Source organism: Dipodomys merriami, unplaced genomic scaffold (genome assembly GCF_024711535.1).
Source record: "Dipodomys merriami isolate MVZ:Mamm:240054 unplaced genomic scaffold, mDipMer1.0.p SCAF_36, whole genome shotgun sequence".
NCBI classification, from domain to species: Eukaryota; Metazoa; Chordata; class Mammalia; order Rodentia; family Heteromyidae; genus Dipodomys; species Dipodomys merriami.
The window spans coordinates 923,195-949,572 of NW_027205159.1; the positions used below are offsets into that span (position 1 = coordinate 923,195).

At 41.3% G+C, this 26,378-nt stretch overlaps 3 protein-coding genes across 8 annotated transcripts in view; 2 read left to right on the plus strand and 1 right to left on the minus strand.

Annotated features, from left to right (window-relative positions):
- Inpp4a (inositol polyphosphate-4-phosphatase type I A) overlaps positions 1-2,758 on the plus strand; it is a 136,376-nt gene extending 133,618 nt beyond the window's left edge. For 3 of the 6 annotated variants that reach the window (XM_069988480.1, XM_069988481.1, XM_069988487.1), the window contains one exon: positions 3-2,758. In XM_069988480.1, the coding sequence (XP_069844581.1) occupies positions 3-135 (133 nt within the window). In that variant the 3' untranslated portion in view covers positions 136-2,758. The remainder of the gene's footprint in view (positions 1-2) is intronic. The other 3 variants (XM_069988484.1, XM_069988485.1, XM_069988486.1) reach the window with 1 other exon arrangement.
- An 8,282-nt stretch (positions 2,759-11,040) lies between these two features.
- On the minus strand, positions 11,041-17,725 carry Coa5 (cytochrome c oxidase assembly factor 5). Its single transcript, XM_069988494.1, has 3 exons — positions 17,421-17,725; positions 14,739-14,822; positions 11,041-12,423 (listed from the first exon to the last, which is right to left on the minus strand). Exons 1-3 carry the CDS (start codon positions 17,703-17,705, stop codon positions 12,382-12,384), a joined length of 411 nt encoding a protein of 136 aa, XP_069844595.1. The 5' UTR covers positions 17,706-17,725; the 3' UTR covers positions 11,041-12,381.
- Positions 17,726-17,781: 56 nt separating this feature from the next.
- Positions 17,782-26,370, plus strand: Unc50 (unc-50 inner nuclear membrane RNA binding protein). Its single transcript, XM_069988493.1, has 6 exons — positions 17,782-17,864; positions 18,901-19,184; positions 19,918-20,038; positions 24,087-24,226; positions 24,304-24,405; positions 26,065-26,370. The coding sequence occupies exons 2-6, from the start codon at positions 18,905-18,907 to the stop codon at positions 26,199-26,201; spliced, it is 780 nt and encodes a 259-aa protein (XP_069844594.1). The 5' UTR covers positions 17,782-17,864; positions 18,901-18,904; the 3' UTR covers positions 26,202-26,370.
- Positions 26,371-26,378: the final 8 nt, after the last annotated feature.

Consider the following 26,378-nt stretch of genomic DNA (forward strand, 5'->3'; position numbering starts at 1 on the left):
AGTGAGGGTTGTCGAAGAGAAAATACAATGAAGAATGTTGGAAGTCGCAAATATGCATTTAATTCCCTGCAGCTGAAGGCTTTCCCCAAGCATTACAGGCCTCCCGAAGGGACTTATGGAAAAGTTGAAACATGAACACACGGTTTCCTCTAATTAGCTGTTACATAATAATTGTGGGTACCCTCTAGTGCACATACGAATTCTTCAAGAAGACCTGAAGGATTGCTTTCATTTTTGTGATTTTAAAAAAATATTTCACCAAATAATCTTTGGAGCATGTTTTTATTTTTCCTGTTGGAAGGTAATAAGAGGTAATGTTTGGCTCAATAACTTGGAAAACATCGACTGTCCATATAATTAGCAGTCAGCTGTAATTATATGGCTCGCATCAATAGTTACTGATAAGAACCCAGCTAGGTTTGTCTGAAATGCCAGAAGACTTTTTCAAATGCCTCTACAAGCACTACTCACCTAACTTATTTTTCTACAGAGTAACTCAAAAGTGAGCACTGACTCAAAATCTCCTTTTTAAAAATCTGAATGTAAAACAGTAATACATTAGTTAGATTCCAGGCAGACCCACAAATATTAAGTCAAGCTGGAGCTGTCTTGTGCAGTGAGACAACTGGTTCTAATGAATCACCCAACACCTGCTGCCTGTGAAACTCAAGGTTGAAGGAAAAGCTGGGCTTCACCATGAGCTAAGATTTTATGAGATGTCACTGGCAAAGGGGCTCACACACCTGGGGCCACTCATTTTGCCCCTCATGAGCTACAGAACAAGGTGTCAGCTTAGACAAAGCCAGATATGATCTAGCTAGCTCACAACTGGCTATGCCCACAGGGCATCCTTCCCTTTTCTGGATGTTGAATTACAGCAGGGACCTGAAATGTGGCATGTCTAACTTCTGAGAGAAAAGACTCAGATGGAGAATTTATAGTAGAAGTAGTGGAAACAATATTTCAAAACAAATGTTCTTTTGCAAGATTTACATTAGATCTTCTAAAAGACAATACAATCATGTTTGAATGCCTGATGCAAGTGTCTTATTTTTAAGTTTGCAATAATTGTTACTTTTCTCAGCTGTTGTATGACTATTGAGAAATGGTGGAAATTATCTTCTCAAATGAGATTTTGAAAGGGATTTATGGGCCAGGAAACTTATGTCTGGTCATCTGTTATGAGGTAATTGAGTCTTGTCTGCACATAGTATAATTTTCTTTCATAGAGGAGTTTATATGTCTTATCAGTTCTGTTTATCATTATGTTTACATATTAAGACTGTAAAAGAAATATATGTGGCACATATTGATGATTTGTAAACACCTTGGAAACTCTTAAACCTAAAGGTCTAGATCATTTTTTTTTTGGTTCCTTTAGAAATGTAACAAACTTTGCCTGGGGCTGGGGCACAGGCAGGACCAGTTTTTGGCAGGTACAGAGGGCTGGCATCAGGTATTCAGAAATCAGTGGGTAAACAGCCTGCTGTCTCCTGATTCCTGCCAGGAGGAAGGCCTGCTTTAATAACCGATGGTTGCAGTTTACTGTCCCTCCCTCAAAGAGCTGGCAGTGGAGAGTCAGTGGAGAACTCTTACCCACTAGGTCCTTCCTCACAGGTGACTGCTTGTGTCTGGTTTTCCTCCTATTCAAAGGTTATTTTTATTTTTCCTTAATATGGCTGAGTTAGCCCTTTCCCTCCCTGCCATTTCATTCGATTTGTAATTTTTTAGTTCCATCTTTTCTCATTTTGACATCACTGCTTTAAAAAAGGATTCCTCAGCTGGGCACCGGTGGCTCATGCCTATAATCCTATTTACTCCAGAGGCTCAGATCTGAGGTTGGCCATTTGAAGCTAGCCCTAGCAGGAAAGTCTGTGAAACTCTTATTTCCAATGAACTACTTTAAAAAAGCTGGAAGTGGAGCTGTGGCTCAAGTGCTAGAGTGCTAGGCTTGAGGAAAAACCTCAGGGACAGCGCTCAAGCTCTGAGTTCAAGCCCCAGGACTAGCATCAAAAAAAAAAAAAAAATCCAAAACAAACCCTCAAAATTAAATGTCACTTGTTATTTTCTGATTTTTTTTATTGTCCAAAGAGCATTAACTCTGTTTATAAAGGGAATATTAGCAAATGTTGAGTCATGTGACAGCAGTTTTGCATGTAGTACCTTTACATGAATTATTTTTCCAATTTTTGCTTCATATTATGTCACCATAAAACTCTTCGAACTTGGTTACTCACACAGAAAAGACTCAGGCTTCGGTATTCTCTCGGAAGATTTTGTGACCTATATGCAGCACATGGCGCAGGGTACAGGGCACAATGAGGGCTCAGACCCCTCCTGGCTGCATGGAGGTTCGATAAGCTGTTTGCTGTACCAAGAAGACAGTTGTACAGGTTACTGTCACGTAAAGGTTCCCTCCAGCACCTCCCACCGTTTGTAAAGAAAAGCTGAGGTGCGTGGACAGCTGGGAAGGCCATGTGGGCTCTGTCAGAGCTCCCGAAGCAAGCTGCCTGTAGTTCCCCTTAAAAATGTAAAGATATTGTATAGTACAGTTTCCCCCACACAGCTGTATTTGCCAAGGTTAGTGTCTTAAAATACTTTTATTTATTTGTTTTGGGCAGTATTAATATATATGAATATATAGTTTCTGTTTTATATATTCTTAGCTCATTCAGAGCCATGTATGCTGTAAATGTGCTAGTCTTTAGATTAACAAATAATAAATAACTGACAAGAATATTAAACTTGGTCTTGTTTGATTCATTCCCTTTTGTTGGAAGGACTAGTTGTACAGCTGGCACTTGACTGGACCACAATCACTGGGCATTGTTTTGAGTGCTGGAGTGCTGTATGGACAGGATTGGGACTACAAGAAACTAATGCTTTATAACCTCGTTTTCACTTAATTTGAAGCGAAGGGATAGCAGGATGTGGGGTTAAGAACCTAGACAACAGCAGCAGACAGCAGCAGTCCAGATTCTGCCACTCACTGGCCCATTACTTGGAGCAAGTTGCTTGACCTCTCTGAGCCTCAGTTTCAACATGTGCAACACATGGACAACAATGGTAGGTTCCCAGATGGCAAAGCTGTGAGGTGCCGTGACAGTAAGTGTTTCTTCCTGTCCATAAATGTGGATCACATCATCTCCCTAGCCCTTTGTTGACTTGCTAAAATGTGGTTCATTGTTTGTTCCTTTGTTATAGGGCATCTCTGTATTGACGTCTAGGCTTACATGCCTGGCATATGGCAATATATGTATACTCTTGGCAATGGGAGTATACAGTGACAATTACTTCAATGTTTTCAAATGTTTTTAATTTTCTTTTTTGAATTTTATTGTCAAGGTAATGTACAGAGGGGTTACAGTTATATAAGGTAGTAACTACATTTCTTGTCTAACTTGCTACCGCTCCCTAATTTTTCTCCCTTTCTTTCCCTCTCCAATTCTCCACCTCCAAGTTGTACAGATCATTCCCAACAGCCTTGTGAGTATCACTGTTGTATTGGTTCCCCCTTTGTCCTTTGTCTCAACATTTTATTCCCCTTCCCTTCCCTAATTGAGATAAATGTATATACAATACCCTGGTACCCTGGTACTAAAATCAAATACAGTGACAACAGGGGATAAGCCATAGGTTTCTAATTTTCTGAATTAACATTTCATGATAGTCCCAGAAAGTTAAGTTACTACCTGGAGCAGGTGCTTCTTCTCCCTCATTGATGCATCTTGTTCAGTCTCCATTTCTTCATGAACATCAAACATCCTTTATATTTTTACTTATATTTGTTTCTTTTTTTGACACTCAAGGTCTCCAGTTGATTTAACTGTAACAGCAACTGTTGGTGAGAATTTATTTTTTTCCCTAATGCTCAATGTTTCTTTTTTTTTTAACTCAGAATCTATGCTTGCTAGGCTGGCACTCTACTATTTGAGCCATATCTCCACTACTGTTTTTACTGGTTATTTTTAGAAAAGATCTCTCTTTTCACCCAAACATGTGCATGAGCTGTGATTTGCCTACCTTTAGCCTTCCTGTCATTGCTAGGATCAAAGGTGGGATCCACTATTTCTCTCTGGAGATGGAGTATCGAAGAGTCTTCTGCCCAGACTGGCCTGGAACTGTGATGTTCCTGATCTCTACCTTCTACAGAGTTTGGAATGACAGATGCAATCAGTATCCCAAGTAGCTGGGATTTAGGTGTGAGACACCAGTGACTGCTTGATGTTTGCCTTTCTGTGACTCAATTGGAATGTTGTGTGTGTGTGTGTGTGTGTGTGTGTGTGTGTGTGTGTGTGTGCTGGGCACTGTCCCTGAATGTTGGTCTTTTTTCAGTGTGTGTGTGCTGGGCACTGTCCATTGGAATGTTGGGTGTGTGTGTGTGTGTGTGTGTGTGTGTGTGTGTGTGTGTGTGTGTGTGTGTGTTGTCCATTGGAATGTTGGGTGTGTGTGTGTGTGTGTGTGTGTGTGTGTGTGTGTGTGTGTGTGCTGGGCACTGTCCCTGAATGTTGGTCTTTTTTCAGTGTGTGTGTGCTGGGCACTGTCCATTGGAATGTTGGGTGTGTGTGTGTGTGTGTGTGTGTTTGTGTGTGTTGTCCATTGGAATGTTGGGTGTGTGTGTGTGTGTGTGTGTGTGTGTGTGTGTGTGTGTGTGTGTGTGCTGGGCACTGTCCCTGAATGTTGGTCTTTTTTCAGTGTGTGTGTGCTGGGCACTGTCCCTGAGCTTCTTTTCCTCAAGATTAGCAGTCTACCACTTAAGCCATAGCTCTACTTCTAGCTGCCTTTTTTTTTTTTTTTTTTTTTTGAGTAGTTTATTGGAAACAAGAAGCTTTCCTGATTAGGCTGGTTTTGAACCATGGTCCTTAGATCTCAGCCTTCTGAGTAGCTAGGATTACAGGTGTCAGGCTGGCTGCATATTAAGTTTTAAAAAATATGCAGTACATAAAAACTGTCATGTGTTGCAGATTTTTTAAATCTATTTGTCTTTTTGCTTCATTTATGAATATACAAGGGATATACAAAAAAGCTTAAAGCTTAGGGCTAGGAATGTGGCATAGTGGTAGAGTGCTTGCCTAGCATGCATAAAGCCCTGGGTTCAATTCCTCAGTACCACATAAATAGAAAAAGCCAGAAGTGGCACTGTGGCTCAAGTGGTAGAGTGCTAGCCTTGAGCAAAAGAAGCTCAAGAACAGTGCCTAGGCCCTGAGTTCAAGTCCCAAGATCAGCCAAAAAAAAAAGTTTAAAGCTTATGTAGCCAAATTTACCTGTCTTTCCATATTTGCTGCTTGTTCTGAAATTGTTTCAGCTTCCACACCAAAAGTGACACCTATGGGGAATGCTGTCCTTGTCTTGTAAGGGATGGTGGTGTGTCCTGAGGGGCTGGGCTCAGGTGCTTGGCCTGTCTGTGTGTTCATGCTACTCATGATCTCTGTCAAAGCTCTTCTGTCCAAGATTTGTTTTTGCAGTATTCACCTATTGTTAGTTCTTGTTTTGCTGTGGCTTAAGTTTTACACAGTGACCAATTTACCTGGAATTATTTGGCTTAAGTTCCATGCTATATTTAGAATTTGCTGAGAGTGACTTCTTCCTCTCAGCCTGACTTAATTTTGTTTCTTTAAGGATAAGCCATGGGGAAGTCCTGTCAGCCTGGATTTTATCCTGCTGTATCCTTTTCTTTTCAGCCTCTGCCTAGTTGAGAGCTTGATGCAACCTGGCTGCCCAGGACTAACAGCTTCCCAGAGAGGTTTTATATTAGAAGAAGGTAAAGCAGGCTTGAGAATGGAGCATCCCGCTTTATTAGCTACTGAGATGTTGCTATTACCTTGTAGATTCTTCTGATGGGTAAACAGTTCGGTTCATTATAAGCAACATTAAATAGCAAATTGGCCTCATTTTTCTAGAGGTCTCACAAAGTGTGAGGCAATATCATGTGTTCTTCATGCTGCAGTAGTTAGCCATGGGGCTTCCTAAGCTGTAGATCTTCCTTTATGAGCACAGTGTGACCTCCTCAGTTACACTGAAGAGCTTTTCTCAGCGCCAGAAAAGTCTGGCTTCATGCCTGGATAGTCTGCCATGCTCCTAGGCTGGCTCTTCTGGGACCAGCACCCACCTCTGGCAAGCAAGTGCTTGCAAAATGCTCCTAGAGGAGAAAGACAAAATCCTTTTTCTTGTCAATTCCCCCCCCCCAACCCCCACCCCCAAATGCCTCTTAACAAGCCCATGTGGAAAGCTGAGTTTTCAGGAAGTTGTACAGACTTCAACATGTATAAAACCCCACCCAGAATCCCAGGAATTCTGGGAGCATGCAGTGATGGTAGTGATGACAGCCAGTAGGACAAGGTGGGGACAGTGCAGTTAGCCCAGGCTGCCTGATCCAGCACCAAGGGCTGGGAGGCTTCCCAGAAGGAGAGGCAGAGCTTTGGCTTACAGGTGTTCATGGTTATTTTTATACTGTAAATTCAGCCTTTTCTCAAAGAACCTGAATTGTTTCCCAGAGTAGAAAGTAATGACGTATACAATGGATATGATTCAGTATTTAAGATCAGTAAGGAAGACAGGAAAAGAAACTCCCTTTTTATGAGAAGAATGAGCACCAAGCAGAACAGACTTGCAGAAGAAGAGAAAAGTAAACAGTGATGAAGACATATTTAATAGGATCTGTGCTTCTGACACACCTTGGAAGTAACGTGTCTCTGGGCACGATTGACCACCTGCTGCAGGATTAGTTTCCTCAGACAGAGGTGAAGAGGCCCACACTGTAGGGGAGTGGAGAGGTCACTTCCTTGGCAAAGTAAAGCCATCACAATTTGAGAGTTCAGTGTCCCCAGCCTCATCAGGACCCTCCCCCATAACATACCAGCCACAGGATCCCATCTTTTTAAAAACCAGTGCCCTCATTTGAACTGCAGACACCATTTAAACTTGCCTTGCAATCCAGCCAGTTCATGTGTTGTTTGTATTTGGATTTTGGCAACTCAGCCCTCTGTCTACAGGAGAAGTTTTCCTTCAAGGCACACTTAGAGGCCTTTAGTTTGCTTGTGCACATCTGGAGCTGAGAAATTGATATCTCAGAGCTAGTTCTTTTCCTTTTGTTAAACTGGTGGCAGAAGCAACCAGACACCATCACTATATTTCTTAATTTTACAAAAATGTTCAAAAGTATCATTTATAGAGTCACCAAATTCCTTGACTCTCACAGGTGATTGATTAGAATTCTGTAAGCAGCCCAAGCCATAGGTTATCAGTGTTCCCTACATTACCCGAGAGTCTTTAGCATCTTTACATCTAGTCAAGATAATAGTGGTAACTCCAGAAACCACAAACCAATTGCACAGGTCTGTTTCTCTAGAACTACTCTGGGGGAGACAGGCTAAGTTAGGAATACTGAAGCATGAGACAAAAAAAAAAAAGAACCAGGAGCTAAGAAGCACTATACCAATAAACCATTGAAGTCTCCCATTCCTCACTACAATAACAATACTTTCAACCATACATTAATGATTTGCTTTAGGTAAATACATTGTAATTATCTCAAGAAAAGTATCTGATACAAACTCATCCTTTGGCTAAGAGGAGACCTTGTTAAAAGGAGAATAGTGCTGGGAGCTGGTGGCTCACACCTGTAATCCTAGCTACTCAGGAGACTGAGGATCACAGTTCAAAGCCAGCCCGGGCAGGAAAGTCCATGAGACTCTTATCACCAATAAACCACCAGAAAACTGGGAGTGGCACTGTAGCTCAAGTGATAGAGCGCTCCCCCTGAGTTGAAGAGCTCAGGGACAGTGCCCAGGCTCAGGGTTCAAGCCCTATGACTGACCAAAAAAAAAAAAAAAAAAAAGAACAGTTACTTCCTACAGATGGGATCTCCTGCCTTAAATCAGAATCATAAAAGGAAGAACATGGCATATTTTCAAACATAAAGATATAATTAGAAGAGGAAGATGGTAAAATTAAACACTATAAAGAGTGTACATTTCTTTCTAAACACTCCCAATTAAACAATGTGTAAGAGAATAGTTGCTCTGACCTTGCCCCAGTTACAAGAACAGGTACCCATGACCCTTCAGTTAGCAGAATCACCTCGGACTCACTATTTCCTTGCTTGGGTTATAAAGCTACAATTTTACAATAGCAAAATGATTTGAGTATAACCAGATGCCAAGCACAAAGAACATGCTTATTTGGAGGAAAGTTCAAATTCTCCTGGACTACTTGTGCCTTATAAACATATCTTAACCAAGCATTTGGCACTCTTCATGTGCCCACATCTCCAGGGATGTGTTTTGTGCTCTGCTTTGTTTTCTTTCTTCTGTATGCTGCTAAATAAAACTTCTTACTAGACTCATCTTTTAAGTTCTTTTCTATGAAGTGTTATGAACTCAAGTCAGCACTATTTTCTGAACACAGCACCATGGGTCATAAACTGAATACCACTGGTGGAGGTCCTTGCTCTTTAGGAACCTCTCTCGGTTTGAACAAATACTGCTTCCAGTGACACTGATACCAAGGTCTGCATTAGAATATATGCATCACTGTCAAAGGGGACTTACGAGATCAAGTTACATGAGTAGAGGCTAGTCAGTCCCATGCTGACTGCATGCTGGAGAGGAAGAGACCCTGGTAGTCACTGTCCATGAAACTGGACACCTGAGAACAAGTGAGACCAATGATGTAGTCCCAGTCTGAAGGTTAAAGGAGTTCCCTAGAGAGTGACTGGAGTGAGTCCATACCAAAAGACTGAAGAAGCTGATGTTTGATATCCACTGGCAGTGGCAGCAGGAATAGATTCACACTCAGGAAGAAAGGAGCATACACATGCTGACTTTCTTTTCTAACACTGGATCTTATCCTATCAGGCCTTAAACTTACTAGGGGGTGCTACTGATTTATGACTGGTCTTTCACTCTCAGTTGCTCTCACGTCAATCCTTTCTGGAAATACCCTCAGAGACACAATGCCTTAATAATCCATTAGGCAGCTCTCAGTCTAGTCAAGTTGACAAGATTTTAACCTTCACAAGGCCCCATCAACCACTGTTTACCTCAATCTCTCTCCAGTCTACTCCACAGTTTGTGTCTACACACAACCCTGATCTATGTCCATGTCCCTCTAGTGTGGAGCATTCCTCAGCCTCCTTATTTCTCCTTTAAAGCCCCACCCTAGCAGGTCCTTATTTGGTGACTTCTCTCCCACACAGAATGAGTTGTCCCTTTAACTTGTTATCCTTTCTTTCAGTTTTAAATATGACTGATATTGTGTATAGCCTCTCCCTCTGGCCATTTATCTTTGTATTCACAAGAGCAAGTGTAATGCCTGCTATAAAGTTGCTAGTCAAAACATTTAATGAGTTAACAGATGAATGATGTTTTGTGGTATATAATTAAAATCCTTCCTATTTCAGCACTAAACCATATTGCTTTTCAGATCTCAACATAATCAGTTATTCTAGATGAATCAGGAACCAGACTCATCAGATCAAAGAAAGGAATAGGCAAATGTCTATTTTAAGTTGCCTTACATTGCATTGGGTATATGCCTGAATGGTATAGCAGGATCATATGATAGTTTTGAGGAACCTCCATACTGATTTCCATAGTGGCTGCACTAATTTATATTTCTAACAGCAGTCATTTTTTCCTGCTATTTTACTATTTGTTATTCTCTTAAAAATCTCAATTTTGATTTGCATTAAAAGGAAAAGACTTTGAATTAAAAGCTTCAGTACTGCCAAAAAAAGGTAATTATGATACAATATTACTCAACCTTAAGAAGTATTACTAAGTGAAACCAGCCATTTGATAAAGGACATATATTCCACTCATATGAAGCATTCAGTACTAAAAATTCAGAGAAAGTACAATTTTTGCTCAGGATGGGGAGGGATGCAATGGGGATGGCTGGGAGAGTTACTTAGTGAATAGTTTTGCAAGATGAGCGACTGCTTCTGGGTTGGGTTAACAATGTCAAGACCCTTACCACTACCAAAATATACACTTGTTGAGCACGAACAAGGTTCTCTGTTTAATTCTCCATATCAAGAAACAGTTGTGGCTACTAATAAAGGTATGTGAAATTAAAAAAAAATGAATCAGACCCAAATGGAAGATGTGAAGTTATAAAATGCATAAATGAGTAATTTTCTGTAATCTACGATTAAGAATGATTTCTTAGTTACACAAAGAAAAACTAATACACCAAAATTAAAATTCTGCTTCAAAAATCAACAAGGAAATAAATCAAATTGGGAAAAGTACATCTGCTTATTATCTTTAAAGCACTGTATCTACAACATATCAAGAACTCTTACAAGTCAGCTATAAAAAGATGGTACTCTAATTGAAAACTGTGCTAAACAGCTAAATAGACATCTTTGTTTAATGACATACAAATGACCAGTCATAGATGGAACAGACCTTACGGAATGCAAAGTAAAATACAAGTTAGATACCACTTGATAGCCAGGTAAATGTAATCTGTTGGTGAGGATGTTAAGATCCAAGAATACTCACACATTGATGGGAACATAAAACCCTGGTGTAGCCACTGAGAATGTTCATGACACTTCAGTGAAATTTGCAATGTACAATTTGTTCAAGACTTAGTATTAGTCATAATAGGCCTAAAGTGAAAACAACTCAAGAGTTTTGGATGAAAGGTAGCATGTCTATAACTACAGAATGCTATCTGTCAACAGTGATGAAGTACAGGGAGATGCTATATATTGATAAATCTTGAAGGTAAGTGAAACCTTAAGGTAAGAGGAACCAGTCACAAGAGGCTATAATCTAATTTGATTTTTCTAATAGATCAAAAATAGACCTAGAGATAAAAGGGAGAATTAGGAATGAGTGTTAATAGACATTAGTTCTTGGAGTGACACATATATTTTAGAATTGAAGGTGATGACATTGTGGATACACTAAATATAATGAATCATGTTGTTTTAATAGTGAATTTTGTGGTGTGAATTTTCAACTAAAGCTCCCAATAAATGTTACTAAACAAAAGCAATGAGATCTTGTAAAAATGCATTTTAGACAGTTTCTTGTTAAAATTACCTTTAATGAAATGTGTAGCACTTGAAATTGGGCACTGTAAATGGTAGCACACTTGCCTAGCAAGCACAAGGCTCTGAGCTCCTTCCCAGCAACACACACACACACACACACACGCACGCACGCACGCACGCACACACGTTGTAGCCCTTAAATAGCTATACACCAGTATTGAAAAAAATCAATTTTCTCATGGTGGAAAGGTAGAAAGCAGTATACACAGCAGACTCACTGATACTCAGGAATCCTAATTTTAGATGAACTTCTAGAACAGCAAGTGATTACATAATATCTTGACTGTTTTATCTCCAATAAACTGTGGAAGTAAAAAGAAGCTATGTTCCTTTAGAATTGTTCTTCAATTCCAAACATCAAGTTAGAAGTTTAGATTTTTACCTGGCTATCTGCTAAGTGATCAGAATAACATTACTATAATTCTAAGCATTCTCAACCACTTCATGTCTTTACATTTGCTGCCATGTCATGGCAAATGTTTCAATATTCTCCTAATCCCTTTCCTCAAAGGATGAGTCCCATTACTCACCTAACGTGATTTCTGATGGGAGAACCTTAGCCTGGCTAAGATCACAAGAGTGAGATGCAAGGCCCAGTGATCCAGGAAAGACCAGTAGTAGTAACTTTGATTTGTGGACTCTGGGAAGGGAAGTTCCCTTTTTGGGTCATAGTTCTTAAGGATGTGGACTTACGCTTGATACTGGACCACTGAAGAGGGTAAGACTAAAAATGAAACTAGGAAGCAGCAGAAAGAGTCAAGAAGTAGAAGCAAAGAACCCTGGTTCTGCATCCTGCTATGCCTTTAGAGAGTTTTATAGTTTGTTACTTCAATCAGTACACCTGAAGCCCTTCTTCCCCAAGTAATCACAATTACTTTAGAACTAAATAGAGCCAACTGAATAAAAGAAAATCTTTTATCCTGAACTTTCCCCCAAAACACTATCTACATAAGCTGAGATATCAATGGTGTCAATCACATCAGGAGCCTTTTAGATCTTCAAGTTAGTTTGAAGAATTAGGTTTGAAAATAACCATCTTTCCATTCTTTGTACTTTAGGACAACTCTCAAAAATACATTATTTCTAGTCCATAATTGTTCAATGAAAATTATCTTCTAAAAATAATTTCAACCATGAGAATCATTTACTCAAAACATAAAAACAAGTGTTCATCCATTTTTCCCAGTGTTCAGTGGAGGGAATGACTGGTCCCACCAAATCGCTGTAGCACACATCATGTTTCCCATTTTGGCTTCTTCTATGTTAATGACCAAAGAAAATATTCTCTTATTCTTGCTTTTAGCATGGTGGTATTAATATCCTTTTCTTCCTCTGAATCTTGCTCTGGCATCCAACTGAAAATAAAGTGTACAATTACAAAAGTAAATTTGATACAATAAGGTACACCTTTGGTAAAGAGTTGTTAGTCACTACATGAGAAAAGGACACTATTTTCCACAAAATTAAAAAGGTACCTGGGCATGGTGGTATCTGAAATCTAGCCCTGGGTAAAAGGTACAAGCATTGTGAGTTTGAGACCGGTATGGCATATGGTGAGATCTTGTCTCAAAACAGCAAAAACAACAACAAAGGCAATCTGTCAGAACTACTAATGAAAAATACAATAATAAAGATTCATTAAAAATGTTAAGATTGGGGCTGGGAAGGTGGCTCAGTGGTAGAGCGCTTGCCTTGCATGCCAGAAGCCCTGGGTTCGATTCCTCAGCACCACATAAGCAAAAAGAAAAAAAAGCCGGAAGTGGCGCTGTGGCTCACGTTGTAGAGTGCTAGCCTTGAGCTGAAGAGCTGAGGGACAGCGCCCAGGCCCAGAGTTCAGGCCCCATGACCGGACCCCCCCCCAAAAAAAAAAATGTTAAGAATCACTTAATGGTTAGTAGAAGATCCCAAGGAGAATTCAAATTACACTTATCTTTTCCCAGTTTGTTCAGGTTAGTATGCAAATGTATTTTACATCTTTAAATAAAAAACTGAGAAAAGAGGAAAGAACCCTGAAAAAATTGAGTTTACACAGTCATCTTGGGATCTGAAATCTTCACTGTGAGTTTCCTCCTGTGCTGACAGTGACTGACTTCAGCCTCACAATGCGCCCATTTCTGAAGGGTGGTAGGGAGAGTGGAAGGTTCTAAAGGCAGTCTAAGACAGACTTGTCTAGACAGTACTGCTGCCCACAAATCCCATAGAAAGTAATTTTTTTAGCTCTATCAAAGAGTCAATGCAACCAGTGTGGAGCAGACATTAGTGGTCTGAGTACAAGAACCATATTTTCAGAAAACAGTGGAACATAAGAGTGACCATAAATAATCCTAGCTACTCAGGAGGCTAAGATCTGAAGGTCGCAGTTCAAAGCCAGCCAGGCAGAAAAAAAATCCCCATGAGACTCTTATCCACAATTAATCACCAGAAAACCAGAAGTGGCACTGTGGCTCAAGTGGTAGAGCACTCATCTTGAGCTGAAGAGCTCAGGGACAGTGCCCAGGCCTAGATTCGAGCCCCCCGACAGACTAACAACATATTTGAATCCCCATGTACTCTGAACAGGATTTAATCTCTAAAACAGTAGGCAGAAGTGCCTACAAGATTTAAATGTTTCTCAATTTTACCAAGGCCTGTAAGTTGCTAGCATTAAGTGTGGCAACACTCCATTCATTTGGGAGGAGGGAGGAAACAAGGAGTGAATCAGTCTAGTAGGAAGCATGTGAAAATCTGCGCATCGGCCACCCAGTTCCCCAGGTTGCTCTTCTGGTGTCAGAGGGCAAAGTGATGTTTGCCAGAAGCACTGGAACAGGTTATTCAATTGTTAAAAATTTCTTAAAAGGTAAACTGAAAAAATAAGTTTAGGCTTGCATTTATGTGAGTAACAAAACTGGTGAGGGAAGGCAAGAATATCCTTTTCTATACCTTAAATAACAGGAAAATACATTAGAGAACTGCCACTTGGCAAAAAACACAGCATGGCCAAAATTAAGTATATCTTTGCTAGATGATCAGCCAACACCCTCATGTTCTTTGTTTGGCCTCCAGGCTCATAAATACCCATAATCTTTGTCCTCTGTGAACAAAAGGAAAGGCTTTACCATATGGTTTCTAAATGCAGACTTTGGGCCAAGTTTTTTTTTTCTTTAAAGGGTGATCAAATTTCTGACTTCATATTTTTCTTTCTTCAGAAAAGCCTCTTATTTTCCATTCCAAAGATCATTGTACATTTTTCAAATCAAAGAATGTACTACAGAGCTCCAGATTAGTGATATCTTCCACAATCCATCAAATTTAAAATTAAAGCCAAGATACTGACATTTCTCTCTGGTCACATAAAGCAGAAGGAAGAGTATATACCTCACACCTTGACATTGTAAGTTTATGTATAACTGATACATGATCTGAATTGACAGTAACCACCTGCTTTTATACCTTTCTGGTTTTTTGTACTTTAAGAAACTCTTGAAGGTTCGCAGCTGTGGTTAGCAAGGTGAGAGATTACAGGTTAGGAGCTTTTATGAATGCCGTTTCACATTTAATTCACTGCAATAAGAAATAATATCCACATCATTTTTTCCCCAAACACTATCATTACTTATGACTATTAAATTGCTCACATGTAATTCCACGTAGCTAATTTTTAACATGTTTGCAAAACCCTTTAATCACTTACCATTGATCTTTTACACTCAAAAAATGAATACTGCAAAGCTCTGCAGTATCCTTCCTTCAGACACTGCCGAGGGGATTTTCCTTCCTGCGACACACAGAACATGAACATAAGGGACATCTCTGCACAGAGCACAAAACAACCGTCCTGAAAAGTTTTTTTTTTTTTAATATTAAAAGAGGAAGACAATTATGTAAGAAATCTTAATTCATTTTGACTGCTGGTACTTGAAAAGGATAGAATAAAAAAACTTTTGACCTTAGGCACTTTAAGGAAGTCTGTGAACTTTGGAAAACACTAGTTTCCATGTGAAAATTTTTATTATGCTTATATTAAAATCTAGAATCTTGTTTCTTCTTATGGGTGAAAACTGAGCCAGAAACCCTAGAATCACAACATTTTTAATGTTGTAGTAATCATTTCCTAAGTGTTAATGAAGTAGGCTAGAAAATTACTTGCAGGAAAATATAAGTCAAATTGTCAGGTTGAAATTCAGAGTCAGGGTTTTCTCATCAAGCAATTTTTTTTTGTCTTTTTTTTTTTTTTTTAAATCAGTTGTGGGGCTTGAGCGCCGTCCCTGAACTCTTCAGCTCGAGGCAAGGGCTCTACCACTTCAGCCATAGTGCCAATTAATGGTTTTCTGGTGGTTAACTGGAGATAAGAGTCTCACGGACTTTGCCTGGGCTGGCTTTGAACAGCAATCCTCAGATCTCAGCCTCCTGAGTAGCTCCTCAGATTTCAGCCTCCTGAGTAGCTAGGATTACAGGCATGAGCCACCGATGCCAGGCAAATCATCAAGCAAATTTTGACTCACCAGTCCTACCAGCCCAACTACTCCCTACACCCTTATTTTGCTAGAAATAGCCATTCTTTCAACTTGAAAAAAGCTACAGGGCACCATGTCTTTGATATTTCTGTTACTGGGAACATTGCCACTTCCTAGTCTGTATGCTTGGGACCTAGATTTCAGGTGTCAACTTGAAATAGTGATTCTCTCACTATCCTAGTAGCAAGCTTCCTTGCACTAAGTTCCAGCTCTGTAACACTGCTGATGGGGGTTGTTGCCCACATGAACAATGTGAAGTCAGACAAAAAATAATAACCTATGTAGAAGACTATGATTTGTAAGCTGATGCCTCCACAAACACTATCTTAGCCACTACATTTTAACGTTAACTACCAGGTGAAAACTCAAGAGAAAAAGATTGATGCTTACCTCCTACCCCCCAGTGATAGGTTGCTAGTTGTTCCTTAACATCCTTTTATCAAGCATGTGGCTGGGCTGCCTTACAGCAGGATACTGTCATGTGACTATGTTCTAGCTAATAATAACGTGTAGGTAACAGATGCAAAACTTCTGGGTCAGTCCTTAAAGGAAAGAGGCTTGCCCTTTCCTTCCACTATACTCCATAAGGTTAGGGAGTCTGATATGGAGGCTTGGCACTTGGACCAATGAAACAATCCTTACAACCTCACAACTTGCAGTCACAAAATCAACAGTCTGAATCCCAGGAAGACTGAAGGAAACTCCTGGGCCCTATTTATATGTGAAAGTGAGAATTTTTATTTGCTTATTTGGGGGTAGAGTCTCACTATGTAGCCTGAACTCACGATTAACTGGCCTCGGCCTCCTGAGTGCTGGGATTATAGGCCTGTGCCACCATGCCTCGCTTAAAAGAAATAACTACTTTATCTGGGTGTCTGTATTATATACTTGAAGTTATAATTAGGACGCTAATTATAACAACTTTGCCTTCTGAGATCAAAACCTGGTTATGTCTAAAAATTGACTTGAGAGACATGGTGGGAATAACAGTGGAATTTGCTTTTAAGCTCTCCTGTGTCCACTGCCAGATGATTTTTGAAGACAAGTCAGCAGGTTTGGCAGCTGTTAATGGAGACACAAATAGGAGTCCTGTGGTGAGCTTCCTGTGGCAGTTCCAATCTTTTGATCTCCCAGAAGTCATAAAACCCTGTACCAACTCCAGAGATGTCTCTTGAATCTGCTCTTCCCTAGACTCTCGTGATCACCCAGGGTTAACCGGATATTCTATGGAGTCTTATGAAGACACTGGGAATCAAGTGTGGCCGACTGCTAAAATTAGCGACTCAAATGTAAATCGGGACCAACAGAAACACTGACACAGACAGGGTGGATGTCCATTTTGGTGCTGCTGACAGTTCTTTGAAATGAGAGCAGCTTTCTGAAAGGGCAGTTCCAGATGCAAAAATCATCGCTGCCCTCCCGATGGGTCTCAAATTAGAAAGGGCTTCAGTGCTTTACTTAGGCTGTCAATCAGAACCTGGGCCAACTAAATTTCACTCTAAGATGCTGGGAAGGCTGCAGTGAGCGAAGAATTAAGGGTGGGAGTGGGGGTGCACTACATCCCGAAATGTAGAGCCCTTCACCTCAGAGACAAAGTCGAACGAGCCAAGAACACATCGTGGTACCCCATCCAGGCACCACCACCAACCCTGCTCGCCCGTGGGGCAGGTGTACGAAGTACCGCATATTCATTCATGCCACGGGATGTTCACTTCCTAGCCCCAGAGATCCCCACCCGCCTCCTCTAGGGTCCAGAAATGCCTCCCGAGGCGACGCGAGCCTTGGCCAAGCCCGACGGGGCGGGTTCGGAGGTTATCTCCCCCCTGGGCGGGGTGGGCCGGGAGCGTCCGCCGCACTACCTGGAGCACACAGTCCGACCGCAGCAGACAGGCCCCCAGGTCCTCCTTCACGCCCGCGCACGCGCCGCCCTCCGGCTTGTCTTCGTAATACCGGGGCATCACCGCGCCCCCCGGCCAGCTGCAGGCCTGACCTCGACGTCCTCGGCGACTACAGCCCCCCCCTGGGTACACGCGACGCCCACAGAGGAGGGAACCCGGAGGGAACCCGGAGGGGTCACCGTCAGTTTCCGGTAGGTAAGCGGAGGTCTGGGCGGAAGAGTTGCGCGTCCCCAGGAGTCGGCGCATGCGCGGCGGAAGTGGGCGCCGGTGACGTAAAGGCGGGGCGCCGGAGCGCCGGGAGCGTCGCGGGGAGGGAAGTGGGCCCCGGCCCTGGGTGGGCTCGGCTTGTGGCGGAGTTGGCGGGCTTTCCGGACCCAGGTCGGGTCGACGCGACCACAGGGTCAGGTAAGGCCCCAGGAGTGCTCTGTCCGGCAGCGGCTCGTGCTGTCTCCGGGGCTGTTTTTGCGGCTGCTGGTGGCCCGGGCGTCGGGGAGACCCGGCCGGGGCGCCCGGGATCCCGGACCGCTAGGGCGGGGACAGGTTTGGTTTCAGCGTGTCCTTGCTGCTGGACGGCGCGCGCTCACACCACCGATCCGTGCACACACACACACATCCGTCATACACACGCGCGCGTGCACAGGCCAGAGCCTGCTCGTGGCTTCTTCCCGCGTTGTGTTTTCAGCCGTCACCCGCGGCGGCGAGGCCGTGGCCCCGGCCTGGGGCGCTGCTGGCCGGCGGTGGGGACCGCGGCTGCCCCAGCCCAGGACTCGTGTGGACTGGCTTCCCACTGGGTCACTCCTCCTTTAACTGTTCTTTGTGTTAAAAACCAGGGATTGATTGGAGTTTTGTGGTTACATTTTTTTTTAAATGTATTCTTCGGCCTCAGATTCTGAATCCCCATCCCCAGCTACATTACATTTTGAGGAACTGGTGGATCACGTCTGGTCAGCTTGCCGGCCATCGTGGACGGACTTGGGTGAATAAGCGATTTCACCATTTCATCAATCTTGCTTTCTAGTCAGCCTTAAGTTGTGCCTCAAAGGCTTGGTCGTTAACTACACGGAATTTTGGCCAGAGTTCCATTTTTCACCGTTGTCTTCACCTACCGGTGCCCCTTTCCTCACCTTCCACGGACTGCATATATCTGGGAGGAGTGTGTGAAGATTGAGTGAGGTCAAGGTTGGAAACATGGGCCCCGGATAAGTGTTATTAGATAGTTCTGAAGGGCGTGGTGCTGCCCTTATGGAGTGCGATCCAGCAGTTCTCCAACCCCAAGACAAGCCTCAGAACCAGCTCCATTGCTTTGGCCCCTGGCTCTTCTGAGGGGTGAAGGAGAAAGTGTAAAATAAGTTTCCAGCTAAGCAACTCAGAAGAGGCATGCTAGTTGCCAAATGTTTCTTCAGATTGCATGAAAAAAAATATATCTTTTTCTTCCTTGTAGAAAGATGCTACCAAGTACTTCAGTGAATTCCTCAGTGCAGGGGAATGGAGTCTTGAATTCCAGAGATGCAGCAAGACACACAGCTGGAGCCAAACGCTACAAATACCTCAGAAGGCTTTTTCGTTTTCGGCAGATGGATTTTGAGTTTGCTGCCTGGCAAATGCTCTACCTGTTCACTTCTCCACAGAGGGTTTACAGGAACTTTCATTACCGGAAACAGACAAAGGACCAGTGGGCCAGAGATGACCCTGCTTTCTTGGTCTTATTAAGTGTCTGGCTGTGTGGTAAGTGCCTGTTTATTTGCCATAGTGTTGAACAAATTGAGTGTTTCAGATTAGGCTTGTCATTTGGCTTATCTTCCATTATCTTGTGAGTTAGAATTTGGGGATATTTGAATCTGTGTGGGCTTTTTTTGTTTATTTTTTTTCTGAAGAATCTCACAGAAAAGTAAATTGCCTTCTTGGTTCTACACATTCCAAGAGAAGTAAGCCACTATTTCAAGCCTTAGCAAGGCAGAGAACAGAATTCAGTCTGTTTCTTGTTTTGTTAGTTTACTATTCTGGGATGGAACCCAAGGCTCTATTGTTGGAAACACACAGCCTTCTGGTGTCAGAAAATGAATAGACATTTACAGAGATTTAGGAGATTAATCAAGGTATTTTACTGATGTACAGAGGTATGTCTTGCCTTTTCAGAAATGTGTCCTGCCATTATTCTCTTCATAGCTAGACAGTCATACTGGGGAGGGTGGTCTGCTCATTTTTTATTCTAACCTCAGAGGTGATTTTTTTTCTTCTCCTTGTTGCTAAGGGGTAGACTCTTTTTTTTTTTTTTTTATACACCTGGTTACCATCATGATGAGGTAATACAAGGAAGCTAAAAAGCACCCTAACCATTAATGAAAAGTCCCTACGGTATTATGGGCTTCTGGTGGCCAAGAAATGTGTCCTGTTCCCTACAACCTATTAGAGTCCCTTCAGTGACTCTTGTTATAAACCTTGTAAATTTTTCTTTCAGTGTCCACTATAGGATTTGGCTTCGTGTTGGACATGGGATTTTTTGAGACAATAAAGCTTCTTCTATGGGTGGTATTCATAGATTGTGTAGGCGTTGGCCTTCTGATATCAACTTTAATGTGGTAAGTACTGTAACTTGGATTTTCAGATATTGTAGTGCCGCCATTTTTTTTGCTTTAAAAGTACAGTAGTTGATTGAAACCAAAGTCAATTAACTGAAGCCATCATGGTTGGCTGCCAAGATTATTGTAACCATCATTATGTGTGTCAGTACCTGTATCTGAAAATAATATTTAAGGGATGCTCTATATTGCCACAGTAGGAAAAATCAATGAAATGATTATGGCATGTTAACAAAAATCCCTAATTTACAGAAAATCACACATTTATTAATTCTGATAAAGTTGTCTGTATGTGAGGAAGCATTTCTAGGTGTATGTAGTTCCATACAGTTTAGATTTTTTACATCTAGAGGGTTATTTCAGGGAACTCTACTTTGAACCTTTTACATTCAGACAAGCACACTTTATAAAAGGACTCATCATTACTTCAAATGTGGTGCCTTAGCCAGGCACTGGTGGCTCACACCTGTAATCCTAGCTACTCTGGAGGCTGAGATCAGAGGATTGTGGTTCAAAGCCAGTCCAGGCAGGAAAATCCATGAGACTCATCTCCAATAAACCATTAGGAAACCGGAAGTGGTGCTGTGGCTCAAGTGGTAGACCCCTCACTTTGAGCTGAAGAGCTGAGGGACAGGGCCTGGGCCTGGAGTTCAAGCCCCATGACAACCCCTCTTCTTCCCTCCCCCCCCCCCCCCCCCCCGCAAAAAAAAAGTGCCTTCTAGTCTTTGGCTTTTCACTTCTCTCATAGACCAAATTCCTCAGTCATTGGCCTGCTGGATAGAGAGGCAGGTGATCTCAGTAGAGAGTCACCAGTGGCTGAGGGAGGGAGGTGGTCATTGTATCTCAAAGGAAACTCAGTAGAACACTGCAGTCCCAGAGACCTATGTTTGTATAGTCATTGCTTGACTCTTAATGTCTTCCATGAAATGGAGTTATTTTGTCAACTTTTGAGATCATTGTGATATGATAAGCAGTGTAGAATAATAGCTCTTAACATTTTAACCAAAACCCCAAGATTTTAATCTCTGTTATATCAACCTTTTCTTCCTTTGTAACATCTGAGTAAAAAAAGCACAGGTTTAGTTTGTACTAGGTAGGTAACAAATACTATACACCCGTAATCTAAAATTGTAAAATTAGTACAGCTAACTAATGGAACTCCACACATTCATTATCAAGCTACCCATGAAAAGAAATCAGTAAATAATGACTTTCAAGGGAATAAGTTATAGCAAGCCATAAATTTAGCGATGGAGCAAAAGAGACCAAACACAAGTCATTGTAGAGTTTAGCACAGTTTGTGTCAGTTTGAGTTCAACAGAAAAGAACTTTATACCATTTTTGGAAGTTTGTGTTGTAAACCATGTGAGAAATTAGAAATGGAAATGATAACATACACAGGAACTAGTATGAGGTGTCTTGGTGAAATGTAGAATTGCATGTGGCTTGAAGGGTAGAAGAGATAGTTTGATGGTTTTGAAAGAAACATTGAATTCACACTTTAGGAAAGAATCTTCCCCGTGACTGTGAAAGAGAAGTTAAAGAAGTGAGCAGGCCATATACCTTTGCCAAGGGCTCCTGGCAAAAGACCTCCAGAGCAATGCGGTGGTAATAGAGATGGAGTTAAGAACTTGCTATACCATGATGTAGTAAGGAATTGGGAAGAGGCAGCAGCTGCCGGAGGCCTCCTTGGGATGGTCTGAAAGCTTTGGGCATAGGTGACTAAGAGGCAGGTGTAAATGAAGCTTTAGTGGTGGCTGTGCTGAGTTCAGGGAGCTGAGTATTTTTGGTAGAGGGTTTGAAGCCTGGATGCAGCAGTCTGGCCTAGGATCTTGAGCATGAGTGGTGTTACTTACATGGCGGTGGGAGAGGTAGGCAGCTGGCATTTCTCTGAAGGGATGTCTGTGTTCCACTTAAGGGATGAGCAGAGGGAAAAAAGCAGCAGCTGGATTTCCTGGGGAGTAAGTTACATGTAATTCCATAAAATTATATTCTTACTCAAAATTTGTATTAATTGTACGTATGTGTGGAGTTCTGGGTGATAACACAGTATAAGGATCAAATCAAGGTGATTAGCATTTCCATCTCAAAAGTAATGTTTTGGTGTTGGAAATATTGAACTTATGGTTCTTAATAAAATGTATAATGAATTGTTTTTAATTATAGTCAACCTCTACTGTACTGTGGGACACTAGAACTAACTTCTGTCTATTCTGATAACTGTGACCTAATTGCCCTTCATCACCCCCACCTCCCCAATCTCTAGTGGCAATGCATTATCCCACACATTATTATGGGTGAACTTTATCTTACATGTGAATGGGAAACTTGTGGTGTTTGTCTTTCTGTGTGTAGCTTATTTCATTTTGTAAACTTTTATGGCACATGTTCTTGGCTAAAACAATGTTTTGGGAAGTTCCAGTGAAGCAGTATTATTTTAGCATTGCTAGATAACTAAGTGCAGGACTGTTTAGGATTCTATACCATGTTTTCCCTATTTCTTTATTGTCTATCTTTATTTCCATTGTAGGAAGAGCATTTTCTTAATTGTATCCTTGAATTGAAATGCAATGACATAAAAAGGTACATTGAGTTTCAACAGATATATAGTAAAAATGATCTTTTGTGGGTTGTTTTTTGTTTTTTTATTTTTTTTTTAAGAGACAGGGTTTTGCTATATAGCCCAGGCTGGCCTTGAACTGGATGCTGAGATTATAGACGTGCAATACCAAGTGATGTTCTTTTTCTTTGGTATGTTGTTGTTCTTTTGTATGTTGGTGTATTATACTTTCTTTCACTCTTCATTTAATAGGGAACTTGTAGAAAGTGACATAAGCTTGAATAACTTCTTATGGCTAGTATGTCATTAGTCCCTCTTTGCTTTCTGTTTCTGTTTTCTTCATCTTTAATAGGGAGTTAGCATAGATCTTAGGTCTTGGATCTACTTACTGTCTTTTTATTGTTTTGGTGATGTCATTCCAGTCCACAGCTTTAAATATATACACATTGATGAGTTTATATCTGCCATTTGGGTCTCTCCTTTAAACTGCAGACTTTACACTTCTTTGTATGAATAAGCATGTTTAACATAATTAAACAAAAATCCAGAGTTGTTCCCTCTTCCATTTGTTCCAGGGCAAAACTTCCATTTGTTCCAAGTCACCTTTGACTGCTCTTGTTCATTCCCCACATCCAATACTTCATCCTTCAGCTCTATAATGTGTCATACTTCACCTCGCTGCTAGCTGCCTATAGTTACAGGCTGCTGCTTGCTTTCTATGCAATGTAGCTTTCTGTCTCCACTCCGACTCTTCCCTAGTATCTGTTCTCAGATTGGCCACCAAGGAGCCCCTCAAAAATTTCAGATACTTTTTTGCAGCTCCACAGATCTTTTTCACTCAGAAATCAAAGGCACCATACAATGTGGCTCTTTGGCTCTTTTTTGACATCACTTCTTAGAGGCACACTGGGTCTTTTTACCCAGTCCTCACTGTCCTTATTTTACCTGAACATCACTGTATAACCATCCTATTTAATGCATCTCAGCTTTGCTGTAGTTTTGTCTATGGTACTGTCTGACATATGTTTATTTTTTATTTGTCGGTCGTGGGGCTTGAACTCTGGGCCTGAGCGCTGTCCCCCAACTCTTCAGCTCCAGGTGAGCGCTCTACACTTGAGCTACAGCACCACTTCCAGTTTTCTGGTGGTTTTATTGGAGATAAGAGTCTCATGGACTTTCCTGCCTGGGCTGGCTTTGAACCTCGATTCTCAGACCTCTGCCTCCTGAGTAGCTAGGATTACAGGCATGAGCCACCGGCGCCCGGCTCATATATTTATTTATATCGATATATATATGTTTATATATATTAAATATATTAATATAATTAATTAATATATTTATATTAATTATATGTTTATTTATATTAATGTTAGTCTTCTCCCACCAGATGTAGCTCCAGAGTTCAGTATAATGTCTGGCATATAGGAGGTAGTATTAACAGAACTAATTTTATTGTATAATGCAAGAAATTATAATGTTGCTTTTCAGGTTCATCTCCAACAAGTATTTAGTAAAACGACAGAGCAGAGATTATGATGTAGAGTGGGGCTATGCCTTTGACGTGCATCTGAATGCTTTTTATCCACTCCTAGTGATTTTGCATTTTATCCAGTTGTTTTTCATCAACCGTAAGTAGTAGTTTTTCAAATATTATCAAAGTCTTCATTATGTACATCAGACTCACGGTGTGCATTTCTCCTGGCAGATGTTATCCTAACAGATACATTTATTGGATATTTAGTTGGAAATACTTTATGGTTGATTGCAGTTGGCTATTATATCTACGTAACCTTCCTAGGATACAGTGGTAAGTAGTTTTAAAAGATGTTTTGGTTGATTGAGTGGAAAAGCTTTAGGCCTTGTTCAAGAATTTTACATGAATTATCTCATGTCTTCCTCCTTTGAAAAATAAGGAAACTTAAGCAGAGAGACTAACTTGCCTGTGACACATTGTGGTATTTCCAGGGTGTTGGCAGAAGGCCAGGACAATGTTTTTCTTTTCTCCAAGGTTCAGGTTCCAAGTTATTAACAATAAACTGGGGTGAGGGAAAAGTATGGGCTCACTTGATATGCACTGAAATCCTTTTGCTTCATTTCTATGTTTTGTGATCACTGAAGATCACAAAAGATCAGGTCCAACTTTTCCTAATCTCAGAACACATTTGCATTTACTTTTTGGGGGGAGAGGGCAGCACTGGTGATTGAAGAGCCTGGCCTCATGCTTGCAAGGCAGGTTCTGACACTTGAACTGATTCCTCTAGCCCCTTTTTGCTTAAAGGGTTAAAGGTAGGGTCTTCCTCTTATTCCTGGGCCAGCCTGGGTTGTGATCCTCCTACCTGTACTTCCCCTGTGGTTAGGATAACAGGATATGCTCAACCATTGGTTGATATGGCCTTTTGATCTCTCATGTTGGCCTTGAACCTTGATCCTCAATCTCAACCTCTCAAGTAGCTACTACTATAGGTATGAGCTGCCTTGCCTATTTGTATTTATTCTTTTTGGCTCAGGTCTGGTGTTATTTCCCATGAACCACAACTGTCTTCCTGTATTTATTCTTCAATCTTGTCAGTTCATTTTTCTTAACATGAATGAGAAAGTCTTATGTTACTTAAGAAATGCATGCCTGGGATCCCAGGTACTTGGGAAGTACCCTCACTGTACCACCTTGTTTGGGGTCATTTCTCTAGTCCAGAGGGGAGGTCTGGGATCTTATATTCACATTTCTAATGACCTCACGTATTTTTGAGAAAGCATTTTGTTGTTTAAGGAAGCACTAGGTTCTCGAAGTGAACTTTTTTTTTTTTTTTTGCCAGTCATGGGGCTTGAACTCTGGACCTGGGCGCTGTCCCTCAGCCATTTAGCTAAAGGCTACCACTCTACCACTTGAACCACAGCGCCACTTCCAGCTTTTTCTGCTTATGTGGTGCTGAGGAATTGAACCCAGGGCCTCATGCATGCCAGGCAAGCACTCTGCCACTGAGCCACCTTCCTAGCCCTCTAAGTGAACTTTTGATGCTTCTGCCTGTAGAACAGTGTGCTGTTCAGTCTGTGGTTAAGAGCAGCCTATATACCTTCAGTCAGAATGTGGGGCAGGGTCCCACTTATTAAGAATGAACAGGCAACATGGTTGTTTATATTTTGAAGCTTAACGCTTTCCTAAAGCGTAGAATATTAGTTGAGTGTGGAGCTTTGATACTTTTCAATCTGCGAAATTGCAAATGGCTCTTTTTCCTCACTTCTTCAAACAGCTGTCAAAGATAGGCAGTCACTGCCAATTAGGAGTTGTGACCTTGGTCCCTCTCTGTCCTGATTTGCTTCACATTCAGCCTTGTGCATTGAAACAGTTTGTCCTCAGTCCTAAGTGAGAAGAAAGCAACAGAAAAGTAAATTTGTCATTTTGGATACTACTTAAGAATGTTCATGTTTCCTTGTTTAAAAAGTCAATTTGGCTTTGTTTCTTTTCTAGCACTGCCATTTTTGAAAAACACAGTAATTCTTCTTTACCCGTTTGCACCTCTCATTCTACTATATGGGCTGTCGCTAGCCCTAGGATGGAACTTTACCCATGCTCTGTGTTCTTTCTACAAGTACAGAGTGAAGTGAAGAAGTGGCAATACTATTGTCTGCAGTATTGGGGAAGTGAGTTTTTGTAAAGCTTGTAAATATCTTTGTAGATATCCTTTAGCTGTAAAGGTGACAGGTTAACACTATTGTCAACATTCCTTAAGACTAATTAAATGTACATTTCTGTAATAAATATTTTTAAAGCATACTTTTTGA